General features: G+C 45.2%; 1 protein-coding gene across 1 annotated transcript in view; it reads right to left on the reverse strand.

Moving 5' to 3' along the window:
- Positions 1–469: 469 nt before the first annotated feature.
- Positions 470–18,974, reverse strand: part of LOC115138725 (calmin-like) — a 58,962-nt gene continuing 40,457 nt past the window's right edge. The window contains exons 2-13 of the mRNA XM_029675866.2: positions 18,388–18,449; positions 16,610–16,705; positions 16,159–16,242; positions 15,515–15,607; positions 15,184–15,377; positions 14,590–14,783; positions 14,225–14,307; positions 11,503–14,100; positions 10,578–10,777; positions 9,988–10,078; positions 9,689–9,747; positions 470–4,671 (exon numbers count right to left, since the gene is read on the reverse strand). Of these exons, the coding sequence (XP_029531726.2) occupies positions 4,530–4,671; positions 9,689–9,747; positions 9,988–10,078; positions 10,578–10,777; positions 11,503–14,100; positions 14,225–14,307; positions 14,590–14,783; positions 15,184–15,377; positions 15,515–15,607; positions 16,159–16,242; positions 16,610–16,705; positions 18,388–18,449 (3,896 nt within the window). The 3' untranslated portion in view covers positions 470–4,529. The remainder of the gene's footprint in view (positions 4,672–9,688; positions 9,748–9,987; positions 10,079–10,577; positions 10,778–11,502; positions 14,101–14,224; positions 14,308–14,589; positions 14,784–15,183; positions 15,378–15,514; positions 15,608–16,158; positions 16,243–16,609; positions 16,706–18,387; positions 18,450–18,974) is intronic.

An 18,974-nucleotide genomic window follows, 5' to 3' on the forward strand; every position in this document is an offset into this window, starting at 1 on the left:
TCTGAAACACAACCAAAACAAACTGCAAATGCATCCAACAAGTTTGTAGAGTCACAAGCTTGATGTAATTATTTTGTGCTAGGAATATAGGACCAAATACTAAACTTTTGACTACTTTAGTACACATATAAGTGAAATTGTCCAAATACTTTTGGTTCCCTAAAATGAACGGACTATATACAAAAAGTGCTGTAATTTCTAAACGGTTCACCCGAAACGGATGAAAATACCCTCAAATTAAAGCACCAATCCAAGCCAAAACAACAACAAATGTGTCACTGTGAAATTACTTTTGGACCTCACTGTACATGTACACCAAAAATGTAGGCTTAGTGAAATGCATTCTGTTTGTGTCAAGTCATCTGATTATGCTGTCCTCTAGATGGCAGAATACACAAGGTTACTGAGGCCAGGGGCCGTATGTATTAAGCATCTGAGTAGGAGTACTGATCTGGGATCAGTTCACCCCTGTCAATGTAATCCTATTCATTGTGATCTAAAAGGCTAAACTGATCATAAATCAGCAGTCCTACTATGAGACGTGATACACACGGACCCAGATAATTTCTTGCAACCGATGGCAATTTATGTTATTACATTAGTATGAACCGGAAATGATTGACACCTCATCCTAGATTTACTCTGATTATATTGAATTACAAAAAGGACTTATCTGACAGCAGGAGGTTCGCAATCAGCTTCAAGGGAAGGCAAAAGGCACTGCAGGCCTTTTTAAGTTCAGGGGCATTGACTAGAATGTTCCCAAACACACTTCCAACGTATATCTGAACATGCGAATACACGCCATAAGCTACAATGAAATGCTGTGAGCTGTGACTTCTACTCATGCGTTATGCATTAAAAACGTCTTGATCAAATAAATCACACAACAGACAAAAGGGCAAGACGTCCTTTATTGCACTTGACAGACTGGGTTCCGATACAAAAGTACGACGCCCTCTCTGAGGCCTTCCCAGGTCACTTCATTCACAAGGAAGTATGTATTGTGTCCCTTGATCATGCAGACCTCCACACAACCCATCTAGATCTCATGCAATGTCTGTATAGGCAACCTATTTAATCAAAATGCACATATAAGGCTGTTAAAATCCCCTTTTGTACAGGAAGTCCTATATGTATCATGTGGCTTTTACACATAGCCTACACACGCGTTATAAATTCACCCTTCTGTTGGTGAAAGTGTTCCTACACACTCACACAACTACACTGACACCAACGCACGCACGCATGCACACACACACACTGACACCGCACACACACACACATATTGACACCGCATACACACTCACACATACACACACTTTCACTCTTTGCATACATTGCTGCTACTCTGTTTATTATCTATCCTGATTGCCTTGTCACTTTTACCCTTACCTACATGTGCATAATTACCTCAATTACCTCGTATCCCTGCATATTGACTCGGTACCGGTAGTCCTTGTTTATGGTCTCGTTATTATTATTTTATTGTGTTACTATTTCCTTTTTTTATTTAGCACATTTTTTTGTACTTTTTAACTCTGTATTGTTGGGAAAGGGATCGTAATTAAGCATTTCATGGTATAGTCTACACCTGTTGTATTCGGCGCATGTGACAAATACAATCTTATTTCATAGGAATTCTGTGCTAGTTGGAGGAATTATTTTGAAGATTCAGGTGGCCGTAAAAACAAAAGCAGATTTAAATAAAATGTTTATCATGGTACATTACTTAATTACAGACATTGCTAAAAAAACATTTCTAAAGAAATATTTCATCATAAACCATTCTCGTTTTATTAAAAGGAACTTTTACAAGCTCAAGCACAGCTGAATCAATCACAGCAGTTTAAAAAACAACCCACAGGCATAGAAACATAACTATTTAACGGAATGAATCATTAAACTTCAAAAATGCCTTAATATACTGTACTTCCAACGTATCCTTAGACATGACAAAGAGTGATATGATTCAGCATTCTTAAAATCCTTAAAATATAAGACCAACATATTATTAGTAAACCAATATTGTCACTTCATAACTAGTTCCTCTGTGTGTTAACTTATAGTGGTGAGTTGACTATTCTATATTCAGCATTCCAAACACTGTATCTTTGGCAGTTCACACACTGTGTTTCAAAAAGTTCAACTGACACCCTCCAAGCCTCTCAACTGACACACTCCACGCCTCACAACTGACACACTCCACGCCTCACAACTGACACACTCCACGCCTCACAACTGACACACTCCACGCCTCACAACTGACACCCTCCAAGCCTCTCAACTGACACCCTCCAAGCCTCTCAACTGACACACTCCACGCCTCACAACTGACACCCTCCAAGCCTCTCAACTGACACACTCCACGCCTCACAACTGACACACTCCACGCCTCACAACTGACACACTCCACGCCTCACAACTGACACACTCCAAGCCTCTCAACTGACACCGTCCAAGCCTCTCAACTGACACCCTCCAAGCCTCACAACTGACACCCTCTCAAACCTCTGCAGAATCCACTGAGAGATTCTTGTAAGACAAGTAGTACCTTCTAGAGGTTCATCGTCCAATGAAATTTGTGCTTTATCTCAAATGTGTAAATACAGTGAGCTCCAAAAGTATTGGGACAGTGACATTTTTTGTTGTTGTTTTGGCTCTGTAGTCCAGCACTTTGGATTTGAAATTATACAATTACTATGAGGTTAAGGTGCAGACTGTCAGCTTTAATTTGAGCATTTTTATCCATACTGGGTGAACCGTTTAGAAATTACAGCACTTTTTTTTACATAGTACCCCCATTTTAGGGGACCAAAAGTATTGGGACAAATGTACTTATATGTGTATTAAAGTAGTCAAAAGTTTAGTATTTGGTCCCATATTCCTAGCACACAGTGATTACATCAAGCATTTTCTGTTTGTTTTGGTTGTGTTTCAGATTACTTTGCACCCAATAGAAATGAATGGTAAATAATGTGTTGTGTCATTTGGAGTCACTTTTATTGTAAATCATTACAGAATATGTTTCTAAACACTTCTACATTAATGTGGATGCTACCATGATTACAGATAGTCTTGAATGAATTGTGAATAATGATGAGTGAGAAAGTTACAGACGCACAAATATCATACCCCCCAGAAAATGCTAATCTACCTTGCTATTGTAATGGTGAGAGGTTAGCATGTCTTGGAGGTATGATAGAAAATGCTAATCTACCTTGCTATTGTAATGGTGAGAGGTTAGCATGTCTTGGAGGTATGATAGAAAATGCTAACCTACCTTGCTATTGTAATGGTGAGAGGTTAGCATGTCTTGGAGGTATGATAGAAAATGCTAACCTACTTTGCTATTGTAATGGTGAGAGGTTAGCATGTCTTGGAGGTATGATAGAAAATGCTAACCTACCTTGCTATTGTAATGGTGAGAGGTTAGCATGTCTTGGAGGTATGATAGAAAATGCTAACCTACTTTGCTATTGTAATGGTGAGAGGTTAGCATGTCTTGGAGGTATGATAGAAAATGCTAACCTACTTTGCTATTGTAATGGTGAGAGGTTAGCATGTCTTGGAGGTATGATAGAAAATGCTAACCTACCTTGCTATTGTAATGGTGAGAGGTTAGCATGTCTTGGAGGTATGATAGAAAATGCTAATCTACCTTGCTATTGTAATGGTGAGAGGTTAGCATGTCTTGGAGGTATGATAGAAAATGCTAACCTACCTTGCTATTGTAATGGTGAGAGGTTAGCATGTCTTGGAGGTATGATAGAAAATGCTAATCTACCTTGCTATTGTAATGGTGAGAGGTTAGCATGTCTTGGATGTGATATTTGTGCGTCTGTGAAATACCACACATTTTCTTATTTTTTCTTATCAAACGGTGTGTAAATTCTAAAATGACATAAAGGGATGAATCTGAAACATGTTTTTCCACAACATTTACATAAATGGGCCCACTGCAAAGCTTCATAAACTGTATTCAAACTCTTTGCAGAAAACAAAACATTTAAAATAATGTGTTCTGTACAATCCTACAGACTCTTACAAGACTTCTCTCTTTGTACATCAATAAACTCAGAGAAACATACAGAGTTATAGCTTTGTCTTTACAATGTAAGCATATCAGTTCAAGCCACATTAAAAGCCAAAGAGCAGAATCTTTAAAAACCTTTAAATTATTCTGGAATAAAAAAAAAGCCTTAATTTGCTGTCGATATGAAATGTGTTGAAAGGAAAAGGTTAAGGGCCGATATGAATGAGGGACAATGTTGACTGGAGAAGATAGCAAAGTGTGTGTGTGCATGCCTGTGAGAATGAGTGTGTGTGTGTGTGTGTATGCATGCCTGTGAGAATGAGTGTGTGTATGCATGCCTGTGAGAATGAGTGTGTGTATGTGTGTGTATGCATGCCTGTGAGAATGAGTGTGTGTATGCATGCCTGTGAGAATGAGTGTGTGTATGTGTGTACGTGCTTGTGTATGTGTCGTGTGTGTGACATGTACATGACGTGTGTGTGTGTGTGTGTGTTCATTTGCCCAGGTTGAGCAGAAGGCGTGGCAGGTCTCTGTAGTGGATCTGTGGCAGCACCAACAGACAGTAGAGGACCAGCCACAGCAGCAGGAGAACGTAGTACTCTGTCAATGACGTTGGAATCTGTATCTTCTTCCAGCTACACACACACACACACACACACACACACACACACACACACACACACACACACACACACACACACACACACACACACACACACACACAGAGAGAACAGGGTTTAGCAGAAGGTCAACAGAACTAAACAGACTTGAGAGTTGATCTCTTTATGTCAACATCAACAGCAGAGCTACTATTCATGGTTGTAAAAGGGGTCAGAGGTTAAATAAAAAGGGTTTAGAATATAAAAAGCTGCTCGGCTTCTTTAATGATACCAAAACAAAAGCCCATGATGGATTTCATTTATCCAGCCCGTAGAACAGCTGTCCGTAACATTTTCCTTTAAGTGTTTCCCCTGCCATAACCCCTCACACTAGACTACTGCAACAGTGTTTCCCCTGCCATAACCCCTCACACTAGACTACTGCAACACCGTTTCCCCTGCCCCCCTCACACTAGACTACTGCAACACTGTAACCCCTCACACTAGACTACTGCAACACCGTTTCCCCTGCCATAACCCCTCACACTAGACTACTGCAACACCGTTTCCCCTGCCATAACCCCTCACACTAGACTACTGCAACACCGTTTCCCCTGCCATAACCCCTCACACTAGACTACTGCAACACTGTTTACTGCAACACCGTTTCCCCTGTCATAACCCCTCACAGTAGACTACTGCAACACCGTTTCCCCTGCCATAACCCCTCACACTAGACTACTGCAACACCGTTTCCACTGTCATAACCCCTCACACTAGACTACTGCAACACCGTTTCCCCTGCCATAACCCCTCACACTAGACTACTGCAACACCGTTTCCCCTGCCATAACCCCTCACACTAGACTACTGCAACACCGTTTCCCCTGTCATAACCCCTCACACTAGACTACTGCAACACCGTTTCCCCTGCCATAATCCCTCACACTAGACTACTGCAACACCGTTTCCCCTGCCATAACCCCTCACACTACTGCACTACCCCTCACACTAGCTACTGCAACACCGTTTCCCCTGCTACATAAACCCCTCACACTAGACTACTGCAACACTACTGCAACACCGTTTCCCCTGCCATAACCCCTCACAGTAGACTACTGCAACACCGTTTCCCCTAACCCCTCATAACCCAACAGTCCCCTCACTGCTAGACTACTGCAACACTAGACTACTGCAACACCGTTTCCCTGCCATAACCCCTCACACTAGACTACTGCAACACTGTTTCCCCTGTCATAACCCCTCACACTAGACTACTGCAACACCGTTTCCCTGTCATAACCCCTCACACTAGACTACTGCAACACCGTTTCCCCTGTCATAACCCCTCACACTAGACTACTGCAACACCGTTTCCCCTGCATAACCCTCACACTAGACTACTGCAACACCGTTTCCCCTGCCAAACCCCTCACACTAGACTACTGCAACACCGTTTCCCCTGCCATAACCCCTCACACTAGACTACTGCAACACCGTTTCTACTGCAACACCGTTTCCCCTGCCATAACCCCTCACAGTAGACTACTGCAACACCGTTTCCCCTGCCATAACCCCTCACAGTAGACTACTGCAACACCCTCACACTAGACTACTGCAACACCGTTAACCTGCAACACCGTTTCCCATCCCTCACACTAGACTACTGCAACACCGTTTCCCCTGCCACCCCTCACAGTAGACTACTGCAACACCGTTTCCCCTCACACTGCCATAACCCCCATCACACTAGACTACTGCAACACCGTTTCCCCTGCCATAACCCCTCACAGTAGACTACTGCAACACCGTTTCCCCTGCCATAACCCCTCACAGTAGACTATAACCCCTCACACTAGACAACACCGTTTCCCCTGCCATAACCCCTCACAGTAGACTACTGCAACACCGTTTCCCCATAACCCCTCACAGCCATAACCCCTCACACTAGACTACTGCAACACCGTTTCCCCTGTCATAACCCCTCACACTAGACTACTGCAACACCGTTTCCCCTGCCATAACCCCTCACAGTAGACTACTGCAACACCGTTTCCCCTGCCATAACCCCTCACAGTAGACTACTGCAACACCGTTTCCCCTGCCATAACCCCTCACACTAGACTACTGCAACACCGTTTCCCCTGCCATAACCCCTCACACTAGACTACTGCAACACCGTTTCCCTGTCATAACCCCTCACACTAGACTACTGCAACACCGTTTCCCCTGCCATAACCCCTCACAGTAGACTACTGCAACACCGTTTCCCCTGCCATAACCCCTCACAGTAGACTACCCCTGACTAAACACCGTTTCCCCTGCCATAACCCCTCACACTAGACTACTGCAACACCGTTTCCCCTGTCATAACCCCTCACACTAGACTACTGCAACACCGTTTCCCCTGTCATAACCCCTCACACTAGACTACTGCAACAGTGTTTCCCCTGCCATAACCCTACTCACAGTGCCAGACTACTGCAACACCGTTTCCCCTGCCATAACCCCTCACACTAGACTACTGCAACACCCCTCACACTAGACTACTGCAACACCGTTTCCCCTGTCATAACCCCTCACTGCACTTTCCCTGCCAGACTACTGCAACACCGTTTCACACTAGACTACTGCAACACCGTTTCCCCTGCCATAACCCCTCACACTAGACTACTGCAACACCGTTTCCCCTGCCATAACCCCTCACAGTAGACTACTGCAACACCGTTTCCCCTGCCATAACCCCTCTCACAGACTACTGACTACTGCCCTCAACACTACTGCAACACCGTTTCCCCTGCCATAACCCCTCACAGTAGACTACTGCAACACCGTTTCCCCTGCCATAACCCCTCACACTAGACTACTGCAACACCGTTTCCCCTGCCATAACCCCTCACAGTAGACTACTGCAACACCGTTTCCCCTGCCATAACCCCTCACAGTAGACTACTGCAACACCGTTTCCCCTGCCATAACCCCTCACAGTAGACTACTGCAACACCGTTTCCCCTGCCATAACCCCTCACACTACTGCAGACTACTGCAACACACGTTTCCCCTGCCATAACCCCTCACACTAGACTACTGCAACACCGTTTCCCCTGCCATAACCCCTCACAGTAGACTACTGCAACACCGTTTCCCCTGCCATAACCCCTCACAGTAGACTACTGCAACACCGTTTCCCCTGCCATAACCCCTCACACTAGACTACTGCAACACCGTTTCCCCTGCCATAACCCCTCACACTAGACTACTGCAACACCGTTTCCCCTGTCATAACCCCTCACACTAGACTACTGCAACACCGTTTCCCCTGCCATAACCCCTCACAGTAGACTACTGCAACACCGTTTCCCCTGCCATAACCCCTCACAGTAGACTACTGCAACACCGTTTCCCCTGCCATAACCCCTCACACTAGACTACTGCAACACCGTTTCCCCTGTCATAACCCCTCACACTAGACTACTGCAACACCGTTTCCCCTGTCATAACCCCTCACACTAGACTACTGCAACAGTGTTTCCCCTGCCATAACCCCTCACACTAGACTACTGCAACACCATTTCCATTGGTGCCACAAAAGAGAAAAGATGATATGCAGAATAAAATGTGTGCTGTTTTGTTTATAATGATTAGCGATTGTCAAGGATGCACAGAAATTCCTAAATATTTTTAGTTTTTAGTTCAGATTATTTGTTTGCGATATGTGATCTATAGGCTGAGAGCACTTCAGAAGCTGTTTATTTTATTGGGGTTTGAATAGTGTGAGAAGACAATATATCTGGTGAGAACCACAACATAGGGTACAACATCTATTCTAGCTCTTAAAGGGCCAGTAGCCTAAATTCGGTATACAATTGTCAATTACAGCATTATTTAATCTGCAGTTATTTCTTCTTATTTCTTCTGTAACCAATAATATTTACATGTTAATAGTATATTCTGATTACAATTATTGTCTCATATTTTAACTAAACATAATCTATCAGCTTCCAAAATGTCAGTAGGTACACTACATGACCAAAAGTATGTGGACACCCAGCTGCCGCTTGGCATTGCGCATGGTGGTCTTAGGCTTGTGTGCGGCTGCTCGGCCATGGAAACACATTTCATGAAGCTCCCGACAAACAGTTATTGTGATGACCTTGCTTCCAGAGGCAGTTTGGAAGTCGATAGTAAGTGTTGCAACTGAGGACAGACGATTTTTATACTCTTCAGTCCTCGGCAGTCCCATTCTGTGAGCTTGTGTGGCTTTACAATTTGCGGCTGAGCCGTTGTTGCTCTTAGACGTTTCCACGTCAAAGTAACAGCCCTTACAGTTGATTGGAGCAGCTGGTGTGGCTGAAATAGCCAAATCCACTAATTTGAAGGGGTGTCCACATAATTGTGTATATATAGTGTATATCTAGCTGTCTGATAACACATTCTGATGGAATGGCTTGTCCTGCACATGGTAAAAATCCAGAGTGCACTGAGTGAATGTTGGGAAAAGATCTTGTTTCCTTTCTAAACATAGCAATGTGATTGCAAAGAGGACTCGGATCACAAAATAGGTGAAGTGAACTGGCAAAAGAGTTGAGTCCTCAAGGGCAGTGTGAATACAAAGAGAACTGAGTTCTTTCACTTTTTTTTACCCCAGAGTTCACTTTAAAGAGGACTGAGATCAGTTATTTTAAAGAGAACTGAGTTCTTTCACCTTTTTTTTACCCCAGAGTTCACTTTAAAGAGGACTGAGATCAGTTATTTTAAAGAGGACTGAGTTCTTTCACCTTTTTTACCCCAGAGTTCACTTTAAAGAGGACTGAGATCAGTTATTTTAAAGAGGACTATATTTGAAACCACCCTCAGACTCCTGTGATGCCTCAACACTCACACAAGAGGGTTGTCATGGCAACAACTAGATGACGAGCCACACCCCACCCAGTGACAAAAGAGGAAGAGGGCAACGGTTCGTGCAACAAACCGCTGTTTTGCAGTGAAGAGCCTACAACTGCCATGCACCACCCAGCCCTTCAGGGCTAGAGACCTACTGACTTATTCATACCTGGTGTCAGACTTGGTACAGTGAGTTCGGCTGGATGCCAAACTTTTCTGATTGTCGTTCTATGGGACAGAGGGTTGAGTATTACAATCCATAACACATGAGTAACGATGACAAAATAACAGGTAACTCCTCGAATGGTACATTTAACATTTAAGTCATTTAGCAGACGCTCTTATCCAGAGCGACTTACAAATTGGTGCATTCACCTTATGACATCCAGTGGAACAGTAGTGGTAAAATAATTATACAGGTAACAATTCTATTTCCTTACAAAATATCTGAGATGTTTTGCCACAAACCTCATTGGAGCCATTGTTCTTCCTCTTGTGGAGAGGAGTAGAACACATAGAACACTGATCATCTAGGGCTCCATCACTGTCAGCGTTCCTTCTGTTCAGAAAGAGAGTGAAAGACAGCGAGAGAGAGTGACAGAGAGTTTATTCTATGTTTATGTTTCTGCTAGATTAAAAATGTATGAACGCTCTCATTCAGAACAAAGACAACATCATGTTTCTACAGCTATTGTTTGCGCAACGACATGCAGTAAGTAACATACAGTACATTTCCCTCATTAAAGCCAAGAAGAAAAAGACCCTTGAGTGTTATTATAAAACGTTTCAGAATCAGTCCTTGCTTGAATTGCTTGGAGCCTCTACTGATTTCTATGACCAGCCAGAGTACTTTTAAGGCAATTTGCTCTAACAGTCATGTCCTTCACTGCTGTAATTTTGTTGAGTTTCTCAGGCTGTGCCCCAAATGAAACCTACTGTATTTTTATCATAGTGCACTAGTTTTGGGCAGAGCCTTGGTCAAAAGTAGTACACTATAAGAGGGTGCCGTTTGGGACGAAGCCTCTTCTGAACCAGGGGGGCTAAGAATAGCCTCCTACCTCACGGTCTCGTAGCTTTCTCTGGCAGCAGCAGCAGAGCCAGGCCTCTCCTTGTCAGTCATGGTGAGATCACTGCTCTCAGCAGACCCACGGTGGGTCTCCACCTCCACCACAGCACCGTCTCCCGCCGTCTGCTCACCCAGCATGGAGCACCGTTCCTGGGGGTCTGATCCACCAGAGCCCCCTCTCACCTCAATCTCCTGGTAATGTGGATGGTGTTGGGATAAAGGAGACTTGTAGAGTAGAGTAGCATAAACATATCACTAATTCTCTAACACCTAACTACTCTATAAGTCGTTAACTCATTGATCACGTTCTAATGATTGATTCACTGGCCCAAGCGTACAAAATGACTGATAAATATATGAGCTTGGTATGCAGATGGTGTGATCTAGATTCAGAGGGTATATCACGGCGCAGCGCTCTCTAAATACACCATCTATCTTCCTCTGCTCCTCTGGCCTATCAATCATTCATGGTGGTTGACATCTGGGTCAGAACATACAGCAACAAACACTACATACATTATCAAACTCCCAGAAAAACTAGATGACACAGGGATGCATCCCAAATAGCATCCAGTTCCCTTTATAGTGGACTACTTTTGACCCGGGCCCCATACGTCATAATCTCTCTGCGTCTCAGATGGAAGTAGTTCACCATATAGGGAATCCGAGACAGACTATCACAATGGAATTATATGGAGACAGTGACCTGACCTACTGTGTATGTGAGAAATGTCACAGCGTTTTGATGTTGTCTGGTGTTGCTTGGATCACCATGTACATACACAAGGTCAGGTCACTGCACAAAGACACACACACACACACACACACACACACACACACACACACACACACACACACACACACACACACACACACACACACAGATCTGTCCTTGCCTTCCATAAAAACTGGATTACCTTATCCTGCTCCTGTGTGGTTGACACCTCGCAAAGTTCCTCTTGATACAGCGTGTTGTGTGTGTGTGAGTCTGTGTGTGTCTGTGTGTGTGTCTCTAGCAGTGGTTCTGGTTCTGAGGATGGTGCTGGTTGTAGCGCTGCCACACTGAAGGTTGAGGGCCAGGTCTCTACTGACTTGCTGAAGGAGGAGGACCACGGCGAGGTCTCCACATCGTTCTCTGCTTCCTCTACAGGGCCACAATCATCTGTATCCGGGTAGAACAGATCCATTGGCTCCAGAGTGTCGCTCACTGTCATTGGCTCCTCAAGGGCTGATCTAGAACTCTCGCCAGCATCACTGTCTGTATAGAACAAGTCCATTGGTTCACTTTCAGACTCCAAAGCACTTCTCCTCTCAGTGTTTGTATAGGTCATATTCACAGGCTTGGTTTCACTCTGTTCTGTGTCGGCAATTTTGTCCCCTGTCTCTTCCACAGCAGAGGCCTCTGTCTCACTATGACCGCCATCAGTATGATCCCCTGTGTCCTTCTCTGAGTCTCTCTCCTCCTGGCTATGCAGTACAGCCTGGCTCTGGGTGTTTGTGTCAAAGAGAGGAGACTGAGGAACCAGCCCAGTGAGCACCGATCCAGGGTTAGGCTCCATAAAAGCCTCGATCACCTGGGAGATGGGGACGTCATAGTGGGGGTAGTACACCATGTCAAGGGGTATAATGGAAACTGGCGTGCACTGATGGGGGACCTCCACTACGGTCTCTGTGTTGTCTGTGGTCCCAGACCCATCCACCCAGTCATGTTCCTTTTCTGCGACTCTCTTCTCCTCAGGAGCTACTACATTCACGTCAGCATCTCCAACACAAGAGGCTCTCTCACACTTTCCAGTCCTCTCAACCAAGCAACCTCCAGGGTGTCCACACATGTCTTCATCCCCAGCCTCCGCTTCTATCTCTGGGCTCAGGATCCCTTCCTTACCGGCCTCTGTTAGGAGTGTGGAACTCTGCCCACCATCTGTGCAGGCAGGAGTTGTCCCAGTATGGCTCTGCTCCACCGGGTCCAGACATTGTTCTGAGGTGCCCCCCAGGATGGTCCGACTCTGGTCCATTTCCATATACGGTTGTGGATGCGTTGACTCTGTGACATCATCAACCTGTGTCGTAGTGTTCTCCTGTGACTCTACGTGGCTGTTCTGAACATCTGTTATCTTCTCTTGTGTTTCAGACTCTTCTGTGACCTGCTTGTGCCTTTCCTCTGACCCCTCCAGGGACCGCTCCCCATCGCTGTCCCTCTCTGACAGAGAAGTAGTCTGTCTGTGTTCCGTCTCCACTCTGTCAGTCACATCACTTTGACCCTCTGCTTTATCAGAACGTTCCTTAGCTAACTCTTCCTCAGGGTTTCCAGCCTTCCTGGAATCTCTAGATGGTTCCGCCGTTTCCTTCTTGGCACATTCTGATGTCCTGTCTGTTGTCTCCGGGACAGTGTCCCGTTGATTGGGCTCTTCTTGCAGGTCGGGGATCTCCTGATGTGTGATGTCAGAGCCCTGCTTTGATTGGCTGATTTTCTCATGTTGTGGAGAACACACAGCTCCTCCTCTCTCACCCTCACACACACTCTCACCCCCACACACACTCTCACCCTCACACACACTCTCACCCTCACACACACTCTCCCCCTTCTGGTCAGAGTCAGTTTCCTGAGGCTCTTCAGAGAGCTCTAAAGATGGCCACCCCTGCTCCTTGTTAACGCTGTTACTCTGACCTGTACTTGACCTGTACTTGTTATTTCCTTCTCTTTGATCAGGCTCCTGCTTAACTGCCTTGTCCTCACTCAGGTCCAGAATGTAGTTATACTCCTCCTCCTCTCTCTCCCCCCCGTCCTCCTCTTTCTCCCCCCCGTCCTCCTCTCTCTCCCACCCGTCCTCCTCTCTCTCCCCCCCGTCCTCCTCTTTCTTTGGGCGTGTTCTGGATCTGTACTGTGTGCTCACCAACGAGTTTAGAGAGTAGTTTTCCTCGTCAACAAACATCTCCCCATCCTGGGGTTTCCCTGTCAGCCCCATAACCGAGGGCAACGGTTCCTCCAGGTCAGGCGTGACCCCGTGGGGGGTAGAGGGAGGGATGCTCATGTCCCAGGATAGCCCGCTGTCGCATAGCGACCCATCGCTACGGCTCTCCACGAACCTGTCTGGAGTCACTGCCTCGTTTGGATGGCCCTCCCAGCAGGAGTCTGGTGAACCGATGACAGAGTCACTGATTGGTGAGTCGCAAGACACAGAGCCGATGACCGAGTCGACGAAGGAGGGCTGCGGGGAGCTGGAGGTGGAGACAGTGAAGACAGGGCTGGGGGTGGACCCAACCGACGAGCCCTCATTGACCCAGGAGCGCTCCACTGCGACCGGGGAAGTAGGAGACTTGAGATCCTCAGAGACGGAGGAGATTAAGATTTTGGGCGGAGGCTGGACCCAGTCTCTCCGGACCACGTAGGGCCTCTCTCTGTCCCGGCTCCGGTGGACGCCGTTCCTCAGGTCGTGGGAGGAGTCGTTGACACGACAGCTGAGTCTGCCCGACGACACACTCCTCTGTATCACATCAGATGCATTTTCCTGGGGCTGAGAGAGAGAGAGAGAGAGAGAGAGAGAGAGAATGTCACCTATGGTTTGTTTATACTACATATCCCTATATGGTGTACTACTTTTGGCCAGACCCCTATGCACTCTATGCAGCCTCTCTCACCTCCTCCATCCCAGGAAAGTGCTCGAGGAACTGGGACACATAGGTCATGATGGACTGCTCGTCTGGAGGGTTGATGGTCACGTCTATGCAAATTTTAAAGTGAGAATTATAACAGAAGGACAACAGACTAGTGGAAAATGTACACTGCTTGTCCAGCATAATTGTAGCCCGGATCCAGATCTGCTTGTGCTGTCTTGTCAACTGATATCTATGACCACTGTCATGTCAAACAGTTTGCCATGACAACAGCCATAGGAGTTGGCTATACAGCACAAACTGATCTGTGACCAGGCTAGTATATTTGCCCCTTGTGGGAATGAATAAAGTCTTATTTAATTGAACTGAGTTGGAATTGAATAGTTTACCCTCTGGATCCAGTATTCTGGGTATGCCCAGGCTATAGTGGGCTGTCCTGAAGGCATCCTCTAGGTTCTCCCTGGCTGTCCTCAGCAGAGCTCTCCTCATGTCCACCAGGCTGGGGTCTATAGACTTAATGACAGCCAGGAAGGCCAGCCCACTGGTCCAGCTCTTCCCAAAGTCCTGCACCGCCACACCATACCTGACAGACAGACAGACAGACAGACAGACAGACAGACAGACAGACAGACAGACAGACAGACAGACAGACAGACAGACAGACAGACAGACAGACAGACAGACAGACAGACAGACAGACAGACAGACAGACAGACAGGACTCAGCAAGTCAGCAACAACTGACAACACTTAAACACGATGTCTGGAAAAACTGCATTGCAATCAAACTTTCAAACTTGTGTGTATGTATATTACTGTATTTACTGTATATTACTGTATTTACTGTATATTACTGTATTTACTGTATATTACTGTATTTACTGTTGCCTGTACTGGATTTTCAGGCTAATCAAATAAACTATCCAATTTGTGAGATCATCTCTTATGAACTTGATATATGATTGCTGTCCAATCACCACTCACTTCCGGGTTCGTCTCTGGACCCACTGCAGGAGCGTCTTGATGGGCTTCCCATGATCCCTCATGGCGATGGACCGCGGTCTCTCGAAGGAGGGCGTGCTGGAGTGGGAGGTGTCGGAGTCTGAGCTGGTCGGGAGCGAGGAGAGGCTAGAGGACGAGGGGAACTGACTCTTAATGTTCCCTGTCAGCTCCTTGATCTGAGAGACAGAGGAGGAGGAGGCCCTTATTTCATGATTTGAATATCTTCTAGAGAGAGGGCGAGAGAGCGAGCAGTGGAAAGACAAGAGGTAAGAAGAGCAAGAGAAAGAGAAGGAAAGAGAGAGAGAGAGTTTACCTGGAAAAACAGGATGATATTCCAGATGAGTCCAAGAACGATGGAAGAGTTGCCATCGGCAACATCTGCAGCGTCAATACTGACCAGCTTCACCTGTGCAGGTAAACACACCCAGGTAAACAATCCAACCAATCAACAGGAGGTTTAGACAGTTGTGGTATGCTAGTCAGTCCTTTCGGGATTTCGCAATTTTGCGATTGCACATTTTTGGGGAAAATCAACAATTCCTGCATATTATGAGAGGGCCTGCAAATTTAACCTATCATTGCACTGTTTCTGCATAAAACAGTAAAATCATCACGATATTATCACATCAAATTAACCCATCACCGCCGAAACCTTTTTACTCGTCAGCGCATTTTCGCGACAAATTGGCCCAAACCATTTCATATTGCCATGCAAAATGTCAGAATTGCCGCAGCAATATCAAGCATTATTACCCATAAATATCACAAAAATCCCTGCGAAATTCTGGTGGGACTGGCTAGTGCTTTAAGCAAGATTTCAAAAATTGCCTTGTGATATTCATAGGTGATTGGCTGTGATATTCATAGGTGATTGGCTGCGATATTCATAGGTGATTGGCTGCGATATTCATAGGTGATTGGCTGTGATATTCATAGGTGATTGGCTGTGATACTCACATTTCTCTCCTCCAGGAAGGTAAGGACTTTAGCGATGTTGTTCAGTCTGAAGATACGATGTGAGGACTGCTTCCATCCATGAAGCTGGTGGAGGACATCAACCATACAATGATCAACAGGTGTGTTGTTAGCTACTGATAACAAACTCAAACACAATCTTTAACACACGACTTCTCCATATCTAGCATATCCATGGCTTGCCTCACAAATTGCACCTTATTCCATATATAGTGCACTACTTTTAACCAGGGCCCACAGGGCTTTGGTTAGGTAATAGGGTAATAGGGTGCAATTTGTGACACACCCCAGTCATTAATCAGCACTACCTCCCTACATAGTGCCCATAGGGAATAGGGTGCAATTTGGAATGCATACACATGAATCAACAAACCACCACTAACATCTGAATACACTCTGGATGGTGTAATATTGTTTAAAAGGGAAATCTCACCAGCTTGCATCCAGACAGTTCCTCCAGCAGGGCCATGAGTATCCTTCCATCCTGGATATCTCTGAACAGGTCATTCACCTCCATCGGAGGAGTGCACTGAGGAGAGGAGAGGAGAGTTCATCTTTCAACAGCCCTGATGATGTAAAAATGTAAACACATTTCAGTCTTCCTTTGATGATGCTCAACAGCTAAAGTGAGTTTGTCTGATGTCTGATGACTGATGTCTGACGTCTGATGTCTGATGACTGATGACTGACGTCTGATGTCTGATGACTGATGACTGATGTCTGATGACTGATGTCTGATGACTGATGTCTGATGTATGATGACTGATGACTGATGTCTGATGACTGATGACTGATGTATGATGTCTGATGTCTGATGACTGATGTCTGATGACTGATGTCTGATGACTGATGACTGATGACTGATGTCTGACGTCTGACGACTGACGACTGATGATGATGTATGATGTATGATGACTGATGTCTGATGACTGATGACTGATGTATGATGTCTAGGGTGTCGCATGTATGATGTATGATGTCTGATGACTGATGTCTGATGTCTGATGTATGATGACTGATGACTGATGTATGATGTCTGATGACTGATGACTGATGTCTGATGACTGATGACTGATGTCTGATGTCTGATGACTGATGTCTGATGACTGATGACTGATGTATGATGTATGATGACTGATGTCTGATGACTGATGACTTATGTATGATGTCTGATGACTGATGACTGATGACTGATGTATGATGTCTGATGACTGATGACTGATGTCTGATGACTGATGACTGATGTATGATGTCTGATGACTGATGACTGATGTCTGATGACTGATGACTGATGACTGATGACTGATGTCTAGGGTGCCGCATGTATGATGTATGATGACTGATGACTGATGTCTGATGACTGATGTCTGATGTATGATGACTGATGACTGATGTATGATGTCTGATGACTGATGACTGATGTCTGATGACTGATGACTGATGTATGATGACTGATGACTGATGTATGATGTCTGATGACTGATGACTGATGTCTGATGACTGATGACTGATGTCTGATGTCTGATGACTGATGTCTGATGACTGATGACTGATGACTGATGTCTGCAGCACCCTATTCTCTTTATAGTGCCCTACTTTTGACCAGAGCCCTATGGACCCTATATAAGGAAAAGGTTGCCATTTTGAGATGCAGCCACAGTACCACCTGTACAGCATTAGGGGGAAGTAAATCCACTCTATTACAGACAGATAGCATCTACACGTTCTATCAGATTAGCATTTACTGACTAATTCATTTGTTATGTTGTCTATCTATCATTTATACGGCAGAGGGAGAGGCAACAACTATTTGTTTGTGTGAGGGATAGACTCAAAGTGTTGTCAGAGAGAAGGCAGTAAAATACAAATGAGGTGCTTCTGACACCTTAAATAACCCTAGGTTCAGGAATTAGTCTGTGTACTCCAGTTTGTGGTGAGATATACTTCATTATAGGGATTTTGTTGTTGTTGAAAGAGAAATCCCTCAAATGAAGTTTATCTCACCACAAACTGGAGTACGCAGACTAATTCCTGAACCTAGGGTTATTTTATGTGTAGCAGGGTTGGGGTCAATTCCATTTCAATTCAGTCAATTCAGGAAGTTAACCCGAAATTCCAATTCCAAATATTTCTCACAAAGAAGCATTGTAGGAAATTTCTGTTTCAATTGAAATGCAATTTATCCAAATCCTGATCTGTAGACTGACTTACCTTCTCCAAATGCAGATTCATCCATCGTGTGAAGGTCCTCTTCTGAACGACCTCTCTTTCAACTGAAATAGAAAAACAACAGAAACGCAGAGGAAGAAGTGAACATGGTGTCTGTGGATAACAGATGGGAATAAAGAGAAGAGACTAGCAGCATCAATACTGACGACTCATGTAAGACAACAGCCTCTACTGCTAGACGACAGTGCGTCCCAAATGGCACCCTATTCCCTATATAGTGCACTACTTTTGACCGGGACCTGGTTCCAGATCTGTCCGTGCTCCTGCCTACTCCACTGCCATTGTCAAGCCAAACACAACTCCGTAAGGAGGTATAGAGAGCAGAAACAGACTGACCCAGGCTAGAATAATGTGCTATATCAACAAACCAAAAATTGCCAGCAGCCAATGAAATCATCCTTTTTCATTCCCAAAATACCATTTATATTCATGACAACCTCATTTTCCCTGGCCAGCCACCAGGCAATTCTCACATGGGGTGATCTCTTCCTTCCTCTGGTGTGAGTTTGTTGTAAAAATAGGCATTTGTTCACACAAGTAAGAGCTCTTTCACGACTTCACCGCATTGA

The sequence above is a fragment of the Oncorhynchus nerka genome, linkage group LG12 (genome assembly GCF_034236695.1).
Source record: "Oncorhynchus nerka isolate Pitt River linkage group LG12, Oner_Uvic_2.0, whole genome shotgun sequence".
In the NCBI taxonomy this organism is placed as follows: Eukaryota; Metazoa; Chordata; class Actinopteri; order Salmoniformes; family Salmonidae; genus Oncorhynchus; species Oncorhynchus nerka.